At 40.6% G+C, this 23,598-nt stretch overlaps 2 protein-coding genes across 3 annotated transcripts; both read right to left on the bottom strand.

The window, feature by feature from the left end:
• Positions 1–1,542: 1,542 nt before the first annotated feature.
• On the bottom strand, positions 1,543–3,510 carry LOC144005309 (gap junction delta-3 protein-like). The gene is made up of 3 exons (XM_077503412.1): positions 3,260–3,510; positions 2,907–3,009; positions 1,543–2,763 (listed from the first exon to the last, which is right to left on the bottom strand). The coding sequence occupies exon 3, from the start codon at positions 2,595–2,597 to the stop codon at positions 1,773–1,775; it is 825 nt and encodes a 274-aa protein (XP_077359538.1). The 5' UTR covers positions 2,598–2,763; positions 2,907–3,009; positions 3,260–3,510; the 3' UTR covers positions 1,543–1,772.
• A 642-nt stretch (positions 3,511–4,152) lies between these two features.
• Positions 4,153–16,663, bottom strand: top2a (DNA topoisomerase II alpha). 2 transcript variants are annotated; one of them, XM_077503405.1, is made up of 35 exons: positions 16,462–16,663; positions 15,878–16,027; positions 15,702–15,792; positions 15,562–15,625; positions 15,271–15,416; positions 14,051–14,148; positions 13,757–13,969; positions 13,418–13,591; positions 13,208–13,309; positions 12,686–12,823; positions 12,473–12,611; positions 12,215–12,372; positions 11,905–12,030; positions 11,699–11,809; positions 11,247–11,352; positions 11,002–11,111; positions 10,825–10,917; positions 10,621–10,735; positions 10,376–10,497; positions 9,284–9,432; positions 8,973–9,204; positions 8,748–8,882; positions 7,441–7,641; positions 7,167–7,362; positions 7,001–7,092; positions 6,776–6,922; positions 6,614–6,697; positions 6,329–6,538; positions 6,117–6,246; positions 5,794–5,955; positions 5,306–5,477; positions 5,194–5,240; positions 4,985–5,101; positions 4,494–4,720; positions 4,153–4,428 (listed from the first exon to the last, which is right to left on the bottom strand). In XM_077503405.1, the coding sequence occupies exons 1-35, from the start codon at positions 16,477–16,479 to the stop codon at positions 4,288–4,290; spliced, it is 4,716 nt and encodes a 1,571-aa protein (XP_077359531.1). In that variant the 5' UTR covers positions 16,480–16,663; the 3' UTR covers positions 4,153–4,287. The 2 variants fall into 2 exon arrangements, with proteins under 2 accessions (XP_077359531.1, XP_077359532.1); XM_077503406.1 differs by lacking the exon at positions 16,462–16,663 and adding an exon at positions 16,246–16,368.
• Between the last annotated feature and the right edge of the window lie 6,935 nt (positions 16,664–23,598).

Genomic DNA, 23,598 nt, shown 5'->3' with positions numbered 1-23,598 from the left:
CACAGTTCAGTATCCGTTGCAGTGCTGCCACCTACTGTTGACAACAGAGCAGGACGCCAAGGGAATGTTTCTGTTTTGGAAACAAACTAGATTACTATACTCGCAGTTGAATCATCCAGTGCGGGAGGGGTACAGTCAATGTGAATCATGTTTTTATGGTTATATTACATCAAGCAGATAAAGTTTTGCTTTTGAAACAATGGAAAATTAAATAAAAAGAGGGAAAGCTGAAAATTTTCAACACTGTGGCAAGAAAAAAATTAAATGACAAGAAAAAGGCATCTAGGTATAAGAATTTTTTTTTACATACCATTTTAATTTTCATTTAAGTGTGGCATAAACAATGAAAATAGTCGATTTCTAAATGTCAACATAAATTTTGCAAGTTTATTGAATCACATTTCATATTTTGACTCTTATATTAGTGTCATTTTTGGAGTTAAGAGTTTCAGACTTCTCAGTGTGGTCCTGATCATTTTCAAGTTCCTCAAAAAGTCAATGTATTTTCTTCGGAATTCTTAATAATGGCATATTCACAATGGAATTTCAACTACATAAGTTCAGTATTTTTTTTGTCAGTTACATTCTATCTAGTACTTATTCGTCTTCTAAATGAAGTCATTAAAAACGAAAGTTGGAGGTAGTTAGCACATTGGACTCATTCTGAAGTCAGTCGGACAAAGGTTTTTGTGACACACCCACAGAAAGCGAAAATTAAAGATCCACGTGTGCTGTCCTTTATGTACTAAAAATAACATTTTGTCTTTGACAGCAACGTATCATGATAGGCAGAATAAAAATTTAATAATAGATGGCAGAAGGCACATAACTGACCTGCATCCATTTCCCCCCTAATTATGTGACGTATGTGCCTCAGCTCAATAATGGATGGTAAACAGCTACATATGTTGTTTCCTCATTGCCGCTGTTATTCCCAAAGTCAAGACATAACATGAGATAAGCGACGCCACGACCCAAAATAACTAACGGTTATAATTATCATACAGAACATAACACATTTCAGGATGGGTGTAACTAATCACTAAATATGTCATCAGTGCTGGAAGTGTATCCAAAGCAGTGATTGCAAGTAATGAAGTACAAATACTTTACACTTAATATATGTCTTGTCACTTTGCTGTTACAAAGCAAGATGGCTGGTTGGAGGGTACCAGTTGCGCAAGTCAGGTGATAATAGTGTACCACTACGTGCAAAGTATTTTTTTTCCAGGACTCACACTGCGCTCCCCCTAAAGGAGAATAGTTTGGGAATTGACTTACCCCTCTCTTCCTTCCCTCTCTCTCTCTCTCTCTCATGGAAATCGAGTCACTGCATCACGTTCCGTAGCTCTGTACTTGTGACGTGCAACGTCAATAAAATGGATATCCATAACTGCCTGTTCAAGAAGAAATAGCTAGACACTTGCCAGAGCAGTTATCGTGTTGTATTTCAACAAACTCCTTGCATGCAAATTTTTATTAATTGTGCTTGTTATTAGCGTAGTTTATCTGTCATGAGCCGTGACAAATGGGCACACAAAGTTGTTGCAAAGATTTTTTTATCTTTGTTTAATCATGTGATTATACTTTTACACAAATATCTTGACTTCTAGTTAGATGTGAGTACTTTTGCCACCACCGGTTTGGTGAGAGTTGATCGACAAAGGCTAAAATCAAGAGTCTTGATCTCCATGTTTTGGTTTCTTTATCTTCACCTGTCACGTCAACGGCTTCCTCATGACTAAGTTGATTATCAGCGGATTAAAAAACAATCACACCATGAACGTCTTGCTGCTCACATATTTCCCATTCCTGTACTTGGGAGGAGCCCAGTGAGCCTTCTTGCCGCTCCTGTGCGACCCCATCCTGGACTTGCCGCTGCTGGGGCCGCAGCCCGACGCGGTCTTTTCCGAAGACTTCTCTGTCAGCTCTCCAGGTTTATAGCTGTGGGTGCTCGGGTCACTGCAATGCTTTTGACCGGAGCAAAACCACTTGGCGGAGCTGTAGAGAAGTTCCGCGCAGCTGGAAATGGCGGACAAGACGCCGACGGCAAAGTAGAAACAGAGAAAGACGGTTTTCTCGGCCGGGCGCGAGGTGAAGCAGTCCACGGTGTAGGGGCAAGGGAAGCGGTCGCAGGGATACTGGGCCTCCACCTTGAAGCCGTACAGCCAGTACTGCCCGACCAGAAAGGCAACTTCGGCGAACAGCCGAAAGGCCACGTGGACGATGTAGAAGCGCCTCAACTGGTGGGTTTCCCTGTAGTGCTGTGGCGCCTTGGAGCCGCTGCTTCTCTTGTTGTGGTGGTGCATGGCGTACATGAGGAAGAGCAGCGACGGCGTGGCGATGAGGACGATGTGAAAGACCCAGAAGCGGTACTGGGAGATGGGGAAGGCCTGGTCGTAGCAGACCTGCTTGCAACCCGGCTGCAGCGTGTTGCACGCAAACTCCTCCTGCTCGTCCTCGAACATGTCGCTGGCCACCGTTCCCAGGATCAGGATCCGAAAGACAAGCATCAGCAGGAGCCAGAATCGGCCCAGCATGGGCGAGTGGGCCTGGAGGTGGTCGAAGAGTCCGCTGAGAAAACTCCATTCCCCCATGATGGCGGCGGTCTTAGACTTTTTCGGTCCTCTGCGAACAAGTTGATCTGTCTCACGCTGAACTCTTGTCAGCGATTGTGAGGAACTGAAAGGCCTTTCATTTGTGCGGTTTCAGGCTTGCAGTCATTGCTCATCTATAGTTTACAACGGTTCATATTCCAAAGATCTACAAAGTAAAACCAAAGCACATATCACATGAAAAACGTTCTTGAAGAATAAAACCATAAACGCTTCACAATTATTATACATAATCTTTAGATAAGGCAAAGAAAAACAATAAAATGATGGGTTGTAAAGTACGAGACAGACCTTGATTGAAATGCTGAGGTCCGAGAATGATTGCCGGCAAATGCGCTACATCTTGTGCCAGCCTAAAAACGAGCTTCAGCTGTTCAAAAATTCTCCGTCTCATCTGGAAAAACAAAAGTATGGTTATTAAAAAAATAATAATTTTTGTGGTTATCATTTAGCTAATTTAGTATTTGTTAGTTTACATTAACATTAACATTGGTAACACAAGACTGTCAACACCTCTTGGTTTAAAAACAAAAAAAAGTGTGCAGTTATTAAAACAGTTTTTATAATTGCTATAGTAGAACCTTTACTCTAATTATCAGAAATCTTTCTTGAACAGGCCTAAGAACAATGACAACTCTGCCTACCTTTCACACATCCTTTCCACTTTAAGCCTCAGAACTCCTCGTTTTGGTCGGCATTTTCTTCTTCCTTTCATAATTAGCATCGTGCATGTCCAGTTTGCAACCTTCACAGCAAATGGCACTGGCTCGCTCTTGCCACACGTCTAATTGAGCGGGGCGAGGCGGTTTCCGAAATTCCTGTATGGGCCTAATCTGCGCTGATCACGCATGAGACAGTCAGACGGTGCAGATGTTTACAAGTGGCAACGTCTTAATGAGGCATTCCTCTGGGCAGGAAAAGCCTGTTTGAGGGCAAGGCAAAGCAATTTTGAATATATATATATATAGCTACAGGACTTTCAGACAAGGCATTATGTCATTCATTCTACAATTATATAAATGAAGGCATATTTATCAGGATTATTATTACCGGTATAGATATATATTTTTAAATTGTTATAAGCTAGTCAGATTTGTCTTTGTTTTGAATCTGGGCTTGACTTCATACTAGAGCAGGGATGGGCATCTCCGGTCTTCGAGGGCCTCTATCTTGCATGCTCATCACCTCCAACACACGATTCAAATGATCAGGATCACTATCAGTGTTCTGCAGAGCTTGCTGTTGAGCTGATCAGTTGAATCAGGTGTTCTGGAAGAGAAACATCGAAAACCTGCAGGATAGTAGCGGGAGAGGTGACTGGGAATGGCAAACAGCTTCAAGTGTGTTTTATCTGAAGAGCTTGCTCAGTATCTTCAAATAATGTTTAATTATCTCAAGGCAACCAATGTGTTGGGCTTTTGGGTGAAATTCCTGGATGAACTTCATGAGAAGCACAACTAAAACATTTGCATCTGGACGCTTTTGACAAAATGACCTGACCATCTTGCGACATTTACCACAGAGCATGCAAGGAAGAAACAATCAATACAAAAACTTTATTTTAGAAACAGTGAACTAAGAACAACAGTGAAATATTTACACGTCTTCTGAATATTCAAAACAATTCAACAACACTACTAAGAACGGTAATACAAAACAGATGGACACTTGTTTAGTCAGAATCAGAGTCAAAATTGTAGCAAACTGGCTTCTTAGCTCTGCTGGGCTTGTCCACAGCCACAGTTTTAGGAGCTGCAGATTCCTGGTCTGAAATCTGGAAGCTTTCATCATCGCTCCACTTCCTTCCTTTTTTCTGTAAAAATTGAGAGAAAGCATCAACATCAAAAGAAAGGAAACCCAAACAAAATAAACACAAACCTTTGCTCCCGCAGTTGTTTTGGTCTTAAGACGGGACATGAGGTCCCCCGAGTCGCTCCCAGTGTCATCACTTATGACTTGTTTCCGTTTGGGAGCGGCCTTCGGCTTCTGTACTTTAGCTTCACTCTCAGAATCACTGGAGTCAAATGAGGGAATAGTCTTGGACACAGTTTTAGATGAAGGTTTGGGTTTGGACAGAGCATCCATGATGGATGGCTGCTTCACATCTGAAACAACAATTGAAGCCACAAACGGTAAATGGACTGCCTTTTTTATTTTTTTTAATAAATATAGCACTTTCTCTGCTGCCATGTAGGGCGCTGCCAGGTCCACTGGGAGCAAACTGGGCATGCTCAAGGACATTTTGATATGCTCACCAAGGGAGAGGATCGAACCCACAACCTCACGGATGGGAGATAACCACTCTACCACTGAGCCACTCCGCGTGATCAACGTGACATTTGAAAGACAATCATGGATAGTTTTATAACCTGCAGCTTTCTTGGAGGCGGCCGCTTTCTTTGGAGCAGCAGGTTTCTTGGGTGCAGCTCGTTTGGTCTTGCGCTGAACCGCAGCTTTCGGCGCAGGCTCCTGCTGGTCAGACTGAGCTGTTAACAACCCATCAGGAGGAGGGGGGGGGGGTTGACATTAGAACCTCCAGATGATCAACCATATTGCACAAGAAAGACAGAAAACTTACAGCTCGACTTGTCCCTGGCTGTTGATTTAGCCTTTGTCACTTTCTTCCTGTGGATTTTTTAAAATAGGTTATATGACACTTAAACAGAACCACTTTCTGTCATCATACTCACGCTGGCTGTGGTGCTTTAGGAGAGTCCAGGTCACTATCCATTGTGTTGGGATCCGGGGCGAAGCTGTCGTCACTGCCATCATCGCTGGCGACAACCGTCTGTTTTTGAGCGTCACTCTTCACACAGTCGTCAAACTCATCGTCACTATCGGACATGGTGTATTTGATGGCAGCTGAAAATATACGTAAAAGATCGGGGGGGGGGTATTTCAGTAAAATGCTAAATAGGAAGGTTGTAGAATTGCTTGAAACGGTCTTTTAATAAATAGAATAAATAATGGGAATAGAAAATAAAAAATGGGAATTTTATTAAGAAAATGTGAAAATTTAGGTAACGTGTTTAACAGTTTCAGACCTCTTCTGAATAAGATGAGCAGGTAGTAGTAGGAATGGTTGGAAATTGGTTGAAAAATGTGGAAAGGAGTAGAACGTGCTTATTTGGGGGGGGGGGGGGGCAAAACGTTGGAGAAGCCCTGTAGTAGAAGCTACCTTTGGTTTGGCGTTGAATTTTCTCTCTTGGAGGAGCAACAACATCGTCGACCTCCATTTCACTCTCAGACCGACTGTCACCCTCCTCTGATGTCAGATTCTTCTTGGCCAACTTGGCAATCGGCTTGAACTGAAGGGTGGTCTGCTTGCCCTTTTTTGATCCTGCCGCCAAATGAGGTAGATACAGCATTCCAAATCAAAGCATTTTCATTGCCAGTTCTTTTAGGGCTCCAGCTCTGCACATATGCCAAATGAGAGCCAATTCCAAAGATTTCGTTTCATTTCATTTCACTTTTATTCTGCAGTAGCGCTGCCATTCCCACCTTTGTCCTGTGAGGTTGCTTTTGTCTTCTTTGTCAATCGAGCAGCCAGGCCGACTTCTTCAGGAGGCGATGCATTCTCATCATCATCATCATCATCCCCAAATTCCATCTTCATGACCACATCTTCAGTCTGCAAATACACAATTAATTATTCTGTCAAATGGTCCAAATCCCCCACTTAAGTGCTCCCATGTTCAAATGGTAAAACAGACCGTAGGTTTTCTGCCTCTCTTTCGTTCTCCTTTAAGGAGGTCGGCCTTCTTCGTCGCGTCAGCTTTCATGGCAGTGGTGATGCGTGGGATGACGCGGCGGCCCTGCGGTGTGGGCAGAGTTTCTGCTTTTACCTTCATCTTGCCCGCTTTGCCTTTGGTAGTCTTTGGGATGGGCAACGCGGCATCCTCCTTCTCTTTGGCTTCAACGCGCTGGGGTGAAGACAAAGATCAGTAAACTGTCAGTAACAGTAACAACAACAACAACAACAACAGATGATCACGTACCTCAAGTTCTTCCAAAAAGGCAGCAAGGTCTTCCTTCCACAGATCAGATGGAGTCTTCTTCTTCAGCGTGTTCAACTCTGTCATCTGCAAAGCAGCGGTTGAGCAAGAAAAGGTCACAAAAAGATCAAACGTCCCCAAAAAGAACAGAGTTGAGCAGCTCACCTTAGCATCTCTCTGCTTGCACAGCTCCTCCTTCTTCTCCTTGGTCAGGAACCACATGGGCATGCCTAGCAGGTAGTTGTAGTCTGGACCACTGGTGTCCTCCTCATCTTGAGCTTCCTCCTGATCCTCCTCTGCTTGCTCCTCATTCTAAAAGATGACACAGGATACTTAGTACGGGAGGCCAGTGTAAATTAGAGTGAAATAACTTCCTTCCTAGGGCTTTACCTTGTCTTGAGCCTGTTTCCATGCTTTGACTGGGTCAGAGTCATAACCCATCTGCTGCAGCATGCGAATCAATTCCTTCTTTGGTTTGTTCTCTAAGAGAACACATATAATATCAGAAAATACAAACTCAACTCAGTGGCAATAGCATCCTGTAACAGCCACTAACCAATGACCAAGATGCCCTGGATTTTCTCCAGGATGAAGCGAGCCTGGTTGGTGAGCTTGGCGCTCTCTGCCCCCAACATGCCCAACAGCCAGTCCTTTCGCAGGTTATAGTACTTCAACCTCAACTCGAAGAAGTCTTTGAGAATATCCTGCACAGACTCATACTTCTTCAGGCTGCCCGCATGGTCAAAGAGAACCTAAAATGACAAAGTATAAAGTTGCTACTTCCATGAATATGCTCTTGCAGTTTGATGGCGAGGAATTGCTGAATGTACCATAGAATTGCAGGTGAGAGGAACCTGCAGCTTGAAGACTTTATGGAAGCCTACAGCCTCCACCTCCTGCAGCTTCTCTTGAGTCATCTTGATCAGAAATCGCACAGTGGTGTCGGTGTGGTATTCCTTGTAGTCTGTGATCAGTGGGGGAACTTTCTCTGTGCCGTTCAGCATCGGCTCCAAGACACTCTCCTTGTAAGTCTGGAATAGAGACAAGGTGATGATGTGATTCACGTGTAGACAATTACACTTTAACATACGTACATTTGCCAGTAGCGTATGTACATGAATTTCTTAGGCATACACAATAATACATCCTCATACTCACATATACAATTTTCATTACCCTTTCATCAAAATAATGCTCTTGAACTTTACTTTTAAACATTTTTTTTTTTAAACTCAACAATTGACTTGCAACTTTTTCAGTCAATATCGAAATGATTCCACAAATTAACACCTCTTACAGAAACACACCTTTGCTTAATATTTGTTCTTATTTTGATTTTTTAATTTTTTTTTGTAGACACTTGTACCCCTTATGTCATATAAGGACTCGCTCTAATTTCAAATGGTTTCTGAATACTATGGCAGAGTAGATTGTTGTAAGCTTTATACATTTGTGCCATTACTGTACTTAGCTAGTACATGCACAGTAGTTTTATTTTATTGTTTAATACATTAATGCACAGTATTTTAATTTAATGCTTTAAAGCTACATGCCAATTGTTCTGTTTAAGCACAGAGTATAATTGTTGTTCACTTCTAATAAAGGAGTATATGTTGAAGTACATAGAATTTATTGCTTATTTTCTATTTTTACCGTGGTATCGAAATGGCATCGAGAATCGTGGAATTTCAGTGGTATCGGCATCGACTACCAAATTTCTGGGATCGTGACATCCCTAGTTAGGAGGTCACGGTTCAGTTGACCATCTTATGTAAAGAGGGAGAAATTTATGACATTTAAAATGAACCATCAACAGGCTAAATATTCTCTGTTAAGAAAATTGCACCATTAATAACTTTTCTTTGTGAGAAATGAACAATTCAGGCAAGTGCAACAGTAACAGTTTTAACTGTTTGAATTATGAAGTAAAGATATGTAGTGCCCCTGGTTTTGATTATCATCATCATGTGCAGGGCCTCCTTTGAAGAAGGGCCAAGCTTTTGCAGGCCACATCAAATGATCCACAGTGATGAATTTCGCCCATGGTCCTTCACTTTCACACCTGTGCATTAAATTATGCATAGCCAATGTTGTGCCAGTAAAGTTTCTAATAGTATAATAATAGACCGCAACTAACCTGCGTCCAGGTTTTTACAGGCAACTCCGAGATCTCAATGGTGGTGGAGTCAATGATGGCCAACTCTCCACAGATCATGTACTGGTTGTCCATCAACTGATCAATGGTACCTTTGAAGCCTTTATAGTTTGGGAGCTTAGAGAAGACAAAAATAATATTAATCATTATCTTCCTTGTTGGTCCACTTTTAAAGATTAAAAAAAAAAAAAAAAAAAACTGCCTCACCATGGGTTGGGGCTCCTCTCCATTGAGCAAGCGGATAATGTTGGTGACGATCTCTCGGACGTCATAGTTGGGGATTTTGCTGGCCCAGCCTGTGCCGATACCGTCAGAGCCGTTGATCAGCACAGTAGGAATTATGGGAATGTACCACTCTGGTTCCACACGCTGGTTGTCGTCATAATTGTTCCTCAGCAGATTATCATCCGTTGGTGGGAAAAGAAGGCGGGCAAGAGGGCTGAAGAGTTTGAGAGACGACATTTATCTACTGCAGATTGATTTAGCGACTTTTCAAAATGTAAATGGCGAATGCTGACCTGAGCATGGTGAAAATGTAACGGGGGCTAGCAGAGTCCTTGCCACCGTGCAGTCTTGTTCCAAACTGGCCAAGAGGCTGCAGCAAGTTCAAGTTGTTGCTTCCGACAAAGTTCTGGGCTAATCCAACAATGGTCATCATCAAAGAAGTCTGGAAATCAATGAGATTTGGTACGTGAAACAAATGAACATATTCAAGACTGGATAAAGCCTTTATTCATTCCATTCAAAATGAACCCAAGCGCAATTGTTTACCTATATAGTACTGTGCAAAAGCCATAGTTCACAACTAGTTTTATTTATTATTATTATTTAAATAATGACCAATTTTGGCAACAATGATATGGGCTGGTAAAACACTAACCACACATGACTGAGCCAAAATTCTGCAGCGGATCGGTGCAGGTGAAGGAACAAATTATAAAATCCACTTTGGCAAAAACCTGGCGCATTATCCCTATTTTTCCTTTTTTTTGTAATACCCTGCCAGTCAGTATGGTACAAGTGGAACCAACCAAACCCCAGAAGAATGTTGGCACCCCATCTTAATCACCCATGAACCAGGAAGCAGTCTGCTAGCTAATTTAAAAAAAAAATAATAATAGGGTGGTGGGGGGTGGGGGACACAAATGTAAATATAATAAAGGTTGACGAACTGCTTTCATTTAACAGGACAAACTTGGTGGAGGTCTGTGTTCTACTTGGTGGCCTTGATCATTGGGTTAGGGCAGGGGTGGCGAGATCCGGTCCTCGAGGGCCGCAGTCCTGCAGGTTTTGGATGTTTCCCTTCTTCAACACAGCTGATTCATGATCAGCTCATCAGCAAGTTCTGCAGAAACCTGATAACGAGCCTGTTAATTGGAATCAGCTGCACTTCGAGTAGGGAAATCTATAAAACCTGCAGGACTCCGGCCCTCGAGGACCGCAGTTTGCCACCCCTGGGTTGGGGTTACAATAAATCAAATTGTGGCCTACAGTAGGTTATTTGCACAGTATTGTACATACAAACATGGGCCAAGTGTTTGCAGACAGTGTTATTTCCACATGTAACTAAATTCAGCTAGTCACAGGGTCATGGGGTCTGTGATAGTTACCTCGCCATGATGATAGGCTGACATCTCAGCCACAGAACCAGCCAATTGGGCCACCTTCACCTCCCGTTTGTCATTTCTTTTGAAGCAGCAGAACAAAACCTTCCTCTGGCCCGGCTTCAACCCTGAGGCAAACAGATTTATTAAAAACAACAAAAAAAAAAAAACAACAACAACAAAAAAAAAAAGGCATCAGAGATGATTACAGATTTAAGAGTGTTTCTTAAACTTTGGCTGGATTTACGTACCATCCACCAGGCAAGGAATGGACCTCTCGTTGTCGGAGTTAGAGAAGAGTACCAGCTCCTTGTTGATAAAGTCATTGTAGGAGAGATGCTTGGTGGACTGGCCGTAGAGATACTCCTGCAGACATGGAGAAAAAAAGATAATTTTAGAGTGTCAGTCAATCTGTCAAATAAATGGTGAAAATTTTAAATGAAGCAGTGGTCAACCTCAGGCAGGTTGTGCTCCTTCCGCTGGCGTCTGTTGATCATGAAATTGGTGAGCCACTCTTTGCGTTCGTCCACTTTTTTTTTGCTAAAGGCCTAGCACAAAGAAGAGGATGTCAATTTTATTAGTTAAAAAAAATCTAAATTAATAATGCTATGATGGCAACAGACGCGACTTACAAGGGTGATGGCTTCATCGTCTTGAGGGCCGGCGTACTTGAATGGAATTCGGTGTCTCTCCATGTCAGAGAAGTACTCCTTAGCCTCATGTGATGTGCTAGTTCCCAAACCTGATTCGGACAGCGGCAGAGCAGATGTCCAATTAGGACGAGCGGCAGAATGCAAACCAAGAAGCGTGACATCAGTCAGGCATAGAGAGAAGCTTACTTGGCTGGTTTACTACCACACAGGGGTTTGTGACAAACCTTTGTAGTATTTGACTTTCCAAGATTTGAAGTTGGCCTGGCTCTCCTTCCATTCATTGAACTCTGGGATACTGTAGAATGACAGCTGGGATTTCTTGTATGACGCCTGAAGACAGGAATGTGAGAAATATGATTTGATTTCCAAACAATGTGTCAGATTCAGGTGTGTCACATCAATTGTCCAATTAATTGTTTACTACAAATAATCTCTATTCATCTAAGCCTAGAGCTCACACCAAGTCAATTTGTTACAAATCATTAGTTCAGCATGTATATTTTTGTGCTTTTTTTTTGTTAGCATGCATTGTGATTTTTAGTCAAATATGTGCCTTGGTTCAAAGTGTTTTAAAACTTTTTTTTTTTTTTTTTTTTTTTTTTTTTTTTTTTAATGATTGGGTTCTCTATGCTTTGGGCACCATGTGGAAGCACTGTAAAAAATTCAAGCGACATACTTTGATGATGGGTGTGATGAACTCTTCCAGGAAGTTGTGTTGCAGCAATGAAGGCCAGTTGTGGTGGATGAAGTTGATCAACAAACCTTTAATGTGGGAGCCGTCTTGATCCTGTCACATTATGCAAGTAAAGATTAGTGACACTTGCATAGATTTGACCGGATTTGGTGGTGGTGGGGGGAGCGAGAACAGCACTACAAACAAACCTGATCTGTCATGATCATGATCTTGCCATAGCGCAGGGTCTTGAGGGACTCTGGGTCACTGTAGTTCTTTCTGTACTGCAGACCGAGGATTTTGATGACGTTGTTTATCTCAGCGTTCTCCATAATCTGAAAGAAGACATGCAATCAATAAGACCATTCAACAGGACCACGCCAACCAATCTAGAAACTGCGGGTCGAACCACTGATGCACGACTGCCATCATGAGATGGAGCACCATTTCCATATGAATGACACTTATGAGACTAAGCCCGCAAATTCCATGTCAATCACAAAAGCGGCAAAGACTGACCTGCTTGTGAGAGGCCTCCCGCACATTGAGAATCTTTCCTCTCAAAGGGAAGACACCATAGCGATCCCTGCCGATCACACCCAGCCCAGACACGGCCAGCGTCTTGGCCGAGTCTCCCTCAGTGAGGATCAGCGTGCAGCCGATGGAGTTCTTGCCACCTACAAGACGACGAACGTGATTACAGGAGGTTGTTGGCAGGCCACAATGCTGAACTGGAAGGGGAAAAGAGAGGGGGGGGGACACACACACACACACTACCTGCATCGTTGGCATCATCCAACTTGGGCACCCCTTTGATTTTGGTGTGTTTGACTGCTGAACACTTCTTGTTGAGCTGCAGCTGAGCTTTGAACTTGACCCAGTTCATGATATTTTCAACAATTCCGCAGCCGGTGGCCTGTAATGGAGACGAGTTAGCAAACTGAAGGAAGCTCAGAGAAAAAGAAGTGAGCGATGCCATCCGTGCTTTACCTGTTTAATGAACTTGTCGCTGAGCAGGCAAGTGGAGCCAAATTTCTTATGCTGCAGAGTCATGTTCTCTTTGGTCTGAGAGTCAAACGTGGGGTTCTCAATCAGGCAGTTGACAAACAGCCACATGTGGTTTTTCACCTAAATGGGGATAGAAATAAGTCATGTGACATGTCAACAACAGTGCTGTCCAGATTGTATTATGGTTTGGCTGTAGTTTGGTGTTTAAATGGATTGTTTAACTCTTTCCAGTTTTATGTGGCAGTTTTACAGTTAAGTTCAAATGCAAGTGACAAAACAGCTTGAAGCAAGCACACTTTGCCTCTTATGTGTGAACAAAAGAACGACGACAGGCACAGATACGATAGAAGAGCGCTTTCATAAGCTTACATCGCAGATGTTCACTGAGGCAGTGAAATTCACTTGCAGTTAGTATGGGAACTTACCCCGAGCTATAAACATGAGGTCACTATAAGAACTATCGAACTACAGGTGCCCAACCCTACTATGTATAAGAATTTTTACCTGGAAAGGTTTGACCGCCACACCAGCTTTGTTCTTTTTCTTCACAACATCAATGATCTTGCTCACTACTTGATCGGCCACGTAATCGGTGTGCCTCCCACCCTGAGGTCAAAGGAAAAACATTAGAACCTAGTTGGCAAATGCGTTAGCCCTGTAAATGCATCTGAATAAGTGTAGTGAGAGGGCACCGAATCCGGTGTAACAGTCTACCTTGGTTGTGGCAATGCTGTTGACAAAGCTGATTTGCTGGAAGCCCTTCTCGCTCACGGTGAGGCACACCTCCCAGCGCCCGTTGACCACCTCGTGAACCACGGTCAGCTCGTTGCCCGTCTCGTTCACTTTGTCCTTCACGTACAAGTCCACGTAACTGCGGAAATCTGTGACCTGTGGTGCACAAGGAAATAGAATGCAGATAGGGTGTTAAAAATTCTCAAATGTATAAAATGTGACATTTGTTGCATCGAGAATGAGGAGCTCTAATAGTTCCTGATGAGGTTAAAAAATAAAAAATAAAAAAAATAAAAAAATAAAGGGAATGTGTTAACTTACAGGCAATCTTTTGCTGTTGAAGAATACGCGGACACCTTTGGTACATCCAGCCATGTCGTAGGCCCTCCTGGTCATCAGGGCCACAATGTCTTTATCCAGGATGCTCATCTTGAACTTGGGCAGATCAGGCCGAAAAGTGATGCAGGTGAACTCCTCGCCATTAAAGGGTGAGATGGTAGCATCCCCAGCATTGCCCATGTTGTCGTACCAGGTCTGCGGAAAGACAAATACTGATGTGAAGTGGCATTTGAAGGAAAGAGTCAAAGCAAATGTTGTGCAATATTTGTTCCGTACCTGTCGAAAAGTCTTCTTTGATTCTTTACAGGCGGTCTCGACAGTGAACTTTGTACTGAAGATGTTGCACAGCTTGGCACCGTATCCATTACGTCCACCTAGAAATTAAGCATAAATCATGTGGCGGAGTCAAGTCGAGTGCCAAATGCAACCCCTGACAGCATTTTATGGGTCCTCTGAAGCAAATCATGTGTCAACTTATGTTTATTGCAAAAATCCATACCAAAATTGTAAATCATTATAGCCATGTTGATGGCTCATTTTATCACGATAATTTTTTTTTTTTTGTGAGGATAAATGGTTCGGGAAATTAATTTATAAAGACAGCACACTTAACTTTATCTTTATCTTTATTTTATCTTTTTGGGAATGTCTCGTTATTTCCTCCTACTGGTCGGATATTGTAACAGCAAATGATTCAATAATCCTCTTTAAACTTGATCTTAATTTTAGTGTTATATACCTGGGTAATATGCCAATTGAGATGAGGAAACGGGACCGATATACTACAAATACTTCTAGCGGGTGGCAGAAAAGCACCGACTAGGAAGTGGCTGAATAAGGACCCACTAACGATGATCGTTTGGAAGTAAATAGTTCAGAAAATCCACAGTATGGAACAACTGACATTTTCCTTGAGACGTTCCTACACGAAAGGAGAAAAATACTGGAAGAACTGGAAATCATATTGGAACATGACGTAACTTGAGAAAAGAAACAACCATTGAACACATTTGAGGACAGTAAATGACATTCTGAGACGCAATAGACCCACAAATCTTTATTGTATTACATGACCTGAACCCTATTTTTATTTTATTTACTTATTTATTTTTCTTGATAATGTACACACTCCTTAAATTTGGCCAATGGATGTTCTTGTCTGTTTTTGTCATTATGCAGTTTGCATTGCTTGTTTGCTTGCTAAAGAATAATAATAAGAATAATAATAAAATAATAATAAATAAAAGTTAAAAAAAAAAAAAAAAGTATTTGGCATCAGGGAAAATAAAGAAATCCCAGATCAGTGGGGGGAAAATACAAATTGTTTTGAAAAATGCCAATTTATTTTTCTATAAGTGAAGGGTGAGCAATTAAAATTTCATTTCTGCATTTATTAAAAAATAATAATAATAAAAAAATGGTTCTAGATTTAATTTAAAGTCATTTCACCCCGCCTTATATCAGAGTAAAACATTATGTGCAATGACACATCTTACCGGTGACTTTCTTCTCGTCATCGTCATAGTTACTGGAGGTGAGAAGCTGTCCAAAGATGAGAGCAGGCACATACACTTTCTCCACCTTGTGTTCCACCACCGGAATCCCCTTCCCATTATTCCATATGCTGATGGTGTTGTTTTCACTAAAAGGGGTGGGGGAACAGTAAACTAATGTAAAAATACATATAGACTAGTTGAATGTTGAGGTGAATTAAAGGTTGGTTTTGGCCAAGGAATTCCACTTTGTACATTCCACTGTATCTGGGTATGCAAGCATGTCATACTCACACATCAATGTTGATTTTGATGCAAGACATGCTCTTATCTCTCTGCTTGTTGTCCGCAGCATTTACTGGAAGGTGGAAATAATATTTGCATGAGATGACAAAAGAGTGTCATTTGGCTTTAATTTGAGCCATTTTTCTTACCAAGGATCTCATCAAAAATCTTATAAAGCCCCGGCACAAACGTCACCTCCCGACAGTTCAATCCAACGTCTTCATCATACACCCACATCGACTGAGGGGGGGAGGAAAGGAAAGAGGTGGGTTTGGATGCATGATCCGTCCTTCAGGTCCAGCTGTGGACTTGAATCAAGTTTTACCTGCGTGACAGTCTCAACTGAGCCAATGTAAGAATCAGGTCGGAGCAAAATGTGCTCCAACTGAGTCTTCTTCTGATAGATCCTCTCCACTGACATGTGTTCGGGACCTTTCTTGGCCTTCTCAGTTGGCTGGTTGTCAAATAAATTTAACTGTTGACACAAATTAAAGTATTTTCATTTGCACTGCTACAAATCATTTCTTTCACTTTAACGGGCAATCTTCTGCCATGCAGAGTCAAAACAGGACTGTGAGACACTGTAACTGAATTATTAGCTACAGTCGTCCAATTTCGATACATTTCCCACTATATTTGAACGAATCGTGTTCTGAGACGCCATTTTGTGCGTTTGTGGGCTATTGTACTTACTCCATGTCGAAAAGTAGTTCGTTAACCCGCCTAAAAAGTGCCACTCAAGCTTCGTACCGTCTCCCTACACTATTACGTTAGTTTCTCATTTGTAAAAGCATATTGGTGACGACATAAAGTGTTTCTCCCCCCGTATCATTGTTAATATAACGTCGTTCACCAACTTTAGCCTGAGAGCTATTTAACGTCCAACTTCGACAGCTAAATGTCAGTTACCTTCAGTGGTTCACCCATTTTTCCTCCTTTGCTCGACTGGTATGTCCGTCCGTTCTGTGTTTATTGTATTTAAAGTGAACAATTAAAATACTTTTGAAATAAACGCAGGTATACGACGACAAACACAACACAGCCGGAAAAAGAGTGAGACGACGACGTGTGAATGGGTCTGTTTAAAATTCAAAGCGTTTCAGGCGGCAGTTGAAAAGAACCAATGATACGACGGAACACGTGATAAAATCCTCCAATAAGAGCTCGAATGACCATGTTAACCAATAGGAAAGACAATCGTCACTTTAAACCCACCCTTAGCATCCAATGGCCAATAGGCTTCGTTTATTTTATTTTTATTAAAAAGAAAAAGAAAACGTTGCAACTTTTTTTTTAAATTATCTATTAGTTTTTTTTTTGTTTATCTCACCCACCAATGATCTGCTACATTATCCAGTACATTCCAAACAAGCTCTCAAAACAAACAGTAAATATCTCAACAATTATGTTGCGACTTTAGGGATTTCACTTTCATCCTTTCCCTTGTTTCTTTCATCTCTGTAACAGTTGAATGAAAAAGCTTTTGTGCGATCAAGCAATCATCAAGGGGTTTCTCGTCTGCACTGCTTAGATGGAGTGTGGTGCACCTTGACAGTCTGCCGGCAGTCAGTGTAAATGCAATGATGCGATGCCTCTTGTCCTTATCTGCCTTCCTTGCAGGCCTCTTAGCTGACCTGGACATGGTTGTTAAAGCTGTTTCACTGAATAACATTATAGAAAAGTCAGCATAATATCCATCCATCCATTCATTTTCTATACTGTATATCCACTTTAGGGTTGCTGGGGAGCTGGGGTCGATTGGGGACACCCACACCAGAGGCAAATATATTTATTGAGACTCCACTTAAAAAATTAGAACTGAAGAAAACTTTTGGATTAAGGGTGAAACGTCTTCAATAAACAAGATTTGCAGATTACCATGACCTAGATGACTATGTGGGCATTTTCAGAAAGAAAGAAAGAAAGAAAGAAAGAAAGAAAGAAAGAAAGAAAGAAAGAAAGAAAGAAAGAAAGAAAGAAAGAAAGAAAGAAAGAAAGAAAGAAAGAATGAATGAATGAATGAATGAATGAATGAATGAATGAAAGAAAGAAAGACTTTCCATCCCAAAATAGGCACACATCTGATGTGGGGTAGACGGTAAAGTAGATAGATGGCTGTGCTCTCGGCGCCACCTGTTCTACTGTTTATTTATTGACGACGCTGTGTTTTTCTCCAGCGTAGAGGCGCAGGAGAAAAGCTTGGAGTCACAGATGTATATGAAAGTAATATTTAGTAAAAGGGCAGGACTCCCCCATTTTTTATTTTTTTTTCTAACATGGCAGGAATTGATGACTGATTCCAACTGGACAAATAACATCAGTTCTTGTCACTTATTATTATAGACAGTAATTTGCTCATTTCCTTTATTTGTCCTGACACAAACCGAGCATGAACGTGCATCAACTTCCACTGAAATAATAAATATTGTTTATTTACATGAACATAGCTAGCAACTTGCTAATTTAGCAACAATGCTAACAACTATACTTTTGCAAACTAGCTCTTTTCTATTCACAACTAGGTTATTAGTGTAAGTCAGGAAGCAAAATAATAATAATAATACTAATAAAATAAATCTACATGTAAAATTGGTTGATAAAAATCAATTAATTGCCCACCCTACTTTGTGTCCATTTTTTTTTTTTTTTTTTTGCCACTGATGTTAATTTCTCATGATATAGAATGGAACTGTCTCTGCTCACCATGCATACCACTACCCGCACACTCTGTCCCAGCAGTTTTTTACACAGTACAGTTTGTTGCCTATGTATTTGTATTTTATTACTTGCTTATTTTTTAGTTTTTTTTCTTTAATAAAACAGGTTAGATAAATGAAATGAGCAAGTCATTTTTGTCAAATTTCACTTCAAAGTGGCCCTTTTTTGCACACAATAATGAAGACATTAAAAAAAAAAGCAGACTAAGCCAATGTCAAAATGTTCTCTTTGTCAACATCTCGTATTCAGCCTCCTTTTGAGAATTCACACTGTGTCCTTACTTTTCCTCCAAGGTACCAAGCCTGACCTTTAAGATGAACTCAATTCCCCACCACTATTGTTGTGAATATGCCTGAGAGACGCAATACAGAGCCAAGCATGAATATGCCTTTCTTTAAAAAGGCCAGCGGGAAAACAACTTCTATGCTGTGTTGGCAGGCGGCTGTTAATGTCGGCTAGGTGGTATAACCTCATTAATAATAATAATAATAATAATAATAATAATAATAATAATATGTTCTGAGTGATTTTTGCATTCCCTCCACCTGCTCGACCGATTATGACAGGCAGTGCTCGCATGCTTTGGAAATAAATCCCTTTGATGCACCTTTCTCTTGCGTAAGACCGAGTCAAGACGCGCTGGGAAATAAATAAATAAAGTAGGCTAATATATTCGCACAGACCAGGCGAGCGTTTGATCTTGTTGGGCGGATGAGGACGACGCCCGGGGAGCACTGGAGGAATGAAAAATGAGAATGAAGGAGGAAAAAAAAAAAATTCATAATGACTCTTCCCGTTAGTTCCATGGCAGCACTCAGACGCTCTTATATGCAAATCGCCCCTTTGCCAGGATTACTGTCATCTCGCAGGTATGCCCTTTATCAAGAGTGCAGACTGGAGCAGCAGGAGCAAAACATAATGAAGCTCGGCTAATTGACTTGGAAGTGCAGTCGATCCGAACTAATGCTCGCCTGCGTGCGCATACGAGCCGGCCGTCGAAGCTTTTGAAGTAATCTGATAAAAGTGAGGAAGATTGACTGGCGGTGCGCGCGCGCACTCCCCTGGAGCCGAGTGCGACTAATTTTTGTTTCCGCTGTCTCGCACTCACATCTTCTTGTAAATGAAGAAAGAACATGAAGGTCGGGGTTTGCCTAGAAGTGAATACGGAAACGTTAGTCATCAACACCTTTTATCATGTACAGTAAATAAAAAAATACCATAAATATCCTACATCCATCCATCCATTTTCTTGACCGCTTATTCCTCACAAGGGCCGCGGGGGGAGCTGGAGCCCATCTCAGCTGGCCCTGGGCAGCAGGCGGTGGACACCCTGGACTGGTTGCCAGCCAATCGCAGTAAATATCCTACATAAATTCTAAAATGTCTATTCTCTTCTTAGCTGCACTGCTTCCAGTACATGTATGTTGTCCAATCAGATTTAAGCCTATGTTGCCATGTCAGAGTAAATCTGCCCAGGGCCTTCAGAATCTCAAATGAAATGATTAGGGATTTAACGATAACAGCAACATCGTGATATTGTGATATTAAAACTGCCACAATATCGTCGTCGTCATGTTCACAATATTTAAATGCAACAAATCTGTTAAAAAAAAGTCAGGTTAATTTCCATTTGTGCAGTTCTAGCACCCTCTCGTGGCAAGTTTTTTTTGTTTTAGTGCAATTTAATTTTCATTAGGGATGTTTTGGCCCTTCTATGTTTAAAATCTACACTAATTGTCAGATGAAGGGAAACATAACATGCCTGTGAAGCAAGTCAATATATATATACATATATATATATATATATATTAGTGATAGACCGATATGGTTTTTTCAAGGCTGATACCGATACAGATTATTTGTAGTCAAGTTGGCCGATAACCGATATTTCAAGCCGATATTCATTTGCAGTAAAATGGGGGGGGGGGGGGGGGGGAATTCTTTCAAACTATATATAATTTCTCACTGAGTAACAAATTCATGTGAATGTAGCTCATTTGGGGTTTTTGTTAGATATCGGCGCCGATAATCGGCCGGGGCCGCTTATCGGTCTATCCCTAATATATATATATATATATATATATATATATATATATATATATATATATTTACAATATTGTGACCTTTTTTTAAATATTGCCAACCTCCCCACAATATGGCAATAATTATCGTATCGTGAGCTTCATATCGTGAGCTTCATATCGTGATAATAGTATCTTATCTTATTAGGATATATTAGGGATATCGTTACATCCCTAGAAATGTTTGGAAAATCCCACTAATTCATTACAGCCTCCAACAAAAACTTTTAGAATGTTTTTTGATAGCACTCTATAATATTGTACTTTATAAAATCATATAGTAATGGCATAATTTAATTAAATACAAAGAAAATAAACAGAAAATAAAGAGTAGTTTTTCAACATTATTTTGTTTCAGTTCAGTGGATATTGTGCCACTCCTTCTGATGTACACACCTTAGCCACCAGGGGGCAGTATAATACAGACATCTGCTGGGCTCAGTAATCTGCATTAAAGGCATACTTCACTTATTTAGCCCAATATAGCAATAAAAAGTTAATATTTTGTCTATAATTCTTTTGATACTTTCATTAGTTTTCACGTACAATTAGTACATTTAAAAACATATTTTTCAACTTGCTGTTGACCAAAAAATGACATCACAAGGGGTCAGGTAACCATCACAGCTCACCTGTTTTCTAGGTTTGGTCATGCGACATTCAAAAGCTGAGCTGTGATTGGTTACCTGAGCCCTTGTGATATCATTTTCAGTCGACAGAAAGTTGCAAAATGTGTTTTTAAAGGTACTAATTGTACATGAAAAATAATGAAAATATCAAATTTATTATAGGCAAAATATGAATGTTTAATATTAATGTTAATGGCTAACTAAGTAAAGTATCCCTTTAATATTAGTCATTCTTCGCTGAGGATAAGGAATATGTCTGTACAGGTTTAAATATCAATCAATCAATGAATCAAACTTTATTTATGTAGCACCTTTCATACATTCAAGTGCAACTCAAAGTGCTGAACAATTAAAACATCCATAATACAATCAAAAGAAAAAGCCACCCTATCCCCATTATCGTACCCACAGACACAAACCACAACATGGCGGGGCACAGAAGAACCCAGTGAGGAAAGGCACCCAGGAGGAGTTCATCCACATTGAGAATAAATATTATTAAATACTGCAACACATATGCTAATGACTAGCCAGTCTATGATGTTTCACATTATGTGTTAGCGCTAAGCTAGGGCAACTGCTCAAATCTCAAAGAACTCATAAGTCTGGTTGTTCGTATCTCAAGGTGGCAATGTATTAGCAATCGGACTGTTCTTTTTGTAAATCAAATTTTAAATTAGTCTTCTGGTTGGCTCTAGAAAAACTTTGATGTATTCTATGTATTTTTTTTTTTTTAAAGGTAATGCCACGCTTCTCACCCAAAGTCAATTAATTAACAAATAGAAAATGGAAACAGCTTTTTTTTTTTCCCCCGAAAGGTTTTTAAGATAGCATAGATTGACCCTGGAATGACTTGACTGTCTCTGTTCCTCTCTAACTGCTCTTTTTGCAGTCCCACCCAATCCTTAATTGTGTTTTTAATGTCTTCATGACGATTAAGCCTGATTGAAATACCCAACAGTGACTCCAATAAAAGTGAGTCGAACAGAGTGACATAAAATCCAAGAAACCTGCTTTCAGCTCTTTCTTCCTTTCGCACAACCTGCAAACTATCTTCAATGTTTGGACACGTGCCTAAATTGATAATAAATGCTGGCAATACTTTTTAATTTTTTTTTATTAAAGGCATGTATAATTGTACATAATTAAAGCACAACGTCGCAATTAATCATCCGTACTGTCATTCTGGAGCACCAGGACAGCGAACGTATTGATTTTAATTCCATTAAGACCTTATGAGTGGATGCTTGGCAGAGTCCTAGGTCAGCACAGCTGTTTTAGTGCAATCGATCGCCTTTCCCTAATAAAAGGTGTGGAGACGGCCCGAAGAACCTCAGATCCTGACCGCAACAAGACCACAATTCAACTTTGCTGTTAAACAAGACATTTAAGACTCTTGTATTCTATTTGGCGAAGGCCCTTTTTCTCATCCTGGCTGTGAAGCATCAACAGCTTCGATGTTTTCTTTCGAGGAAAATGCCACGTCTAGAGTTTGTGTTTGTGTCGTTTTTGAGGAAAATGAGCATGCATTCAAGTGCAACGGTAACAGTTCGAAAAGGTTGAGTTATTATTTTATGAAAACATTAATAATAGCATTTGTTATTGCTTGGGCCCAACCAAAGAGCTTATGTAATAATGTTTGTTGCATTTGTATTTTTTGTTGTTGTTGTCAATGATATGTGCAGCCATGATATCTGCTACATATAATTACACTCCTTGTCCCTGATCTGATGTTATTTGTGGGGACCCTAATAATCATGTTCGACAATCGCGCCAGAAATCGATTATTAAACGGATAGTTTTTTTATGAGAAGTGAAGGAAAAATTGTGTCAAGTGTTCACAATAAAGTAGCAATAATAATAATAATAATGAAAATAATATTAACAATAATCCTTTCCCATATTATTCCAAAAGGTGCAACCAATTGATCGATAGTCAATTATATTGCGGCACCGATTCTATTCATCAACCAATCTATGGCATTTTTAGATAAATAAACATGTCTTATTTGCTAGCATTAAGCTAAACTGACTTGTTAGCTGTAATTCTCTCTATTTTATGAACTGGCTGGCGACCAGTCAAGATTGGTGCCGACCCCACCAATCACTCAAAGTCAGCTGGGATTGGCTGCAGCTCACTTAAGACCTTAATTAACTCATTCCCTCCCAGCCATTTTCACTGAAGCTCCCAGTTGTTTTACTGGATTTTGCAAGGGCCACAGAATATTGTGTTCTATTGCTATAAAAACATGGAACCTACCAAAATAATGATTAGAGTCTCTTCTTTCACCAGGGAAAAAAAGTATCTTTGGATCTGTTTTTGTTTTGCAGCAATTAGCATTAGAATATAGCTAAGTTTCATCATTATTCACAAATCTGTTGAAAACACTGGGGAAAGCTAGTTGCAACATTGCCCTGGTTGATCTCTTATACTCTGCTGCCACCCGCTGGCCCTATTGTGTATTAACTACCATTGCTTTAAGCGACCTCTTCAGGTCAGAGGCTGCATCAAAGCCTTCTGTATGCTCTAGCGTAACAAATATAAAAAAAACATATAAATACGTTTTTTGGGGTCTTGGCAATATTTAAAATAGGACATTTTTATACATTTTTGGGAG

This window comes from Festucalex cinctus, chromosome 17 (genome assembly GCF_051991245.1).
Source record: "Festucalex cinctus isolate MCC-2025b chromosome 17, RoL_Fcin_1.0, whole genome shotgun sequence".
Lineage (NCBI taxonomy): Eukaryota > Metazoa > Chordata > Actinopteri > Syngnathiformes > Syngnathidae > Festucalex > Festucalex cinctus.
This window is presented reverse-complemented; position numbering and strand designations above follow the sequence as displayed.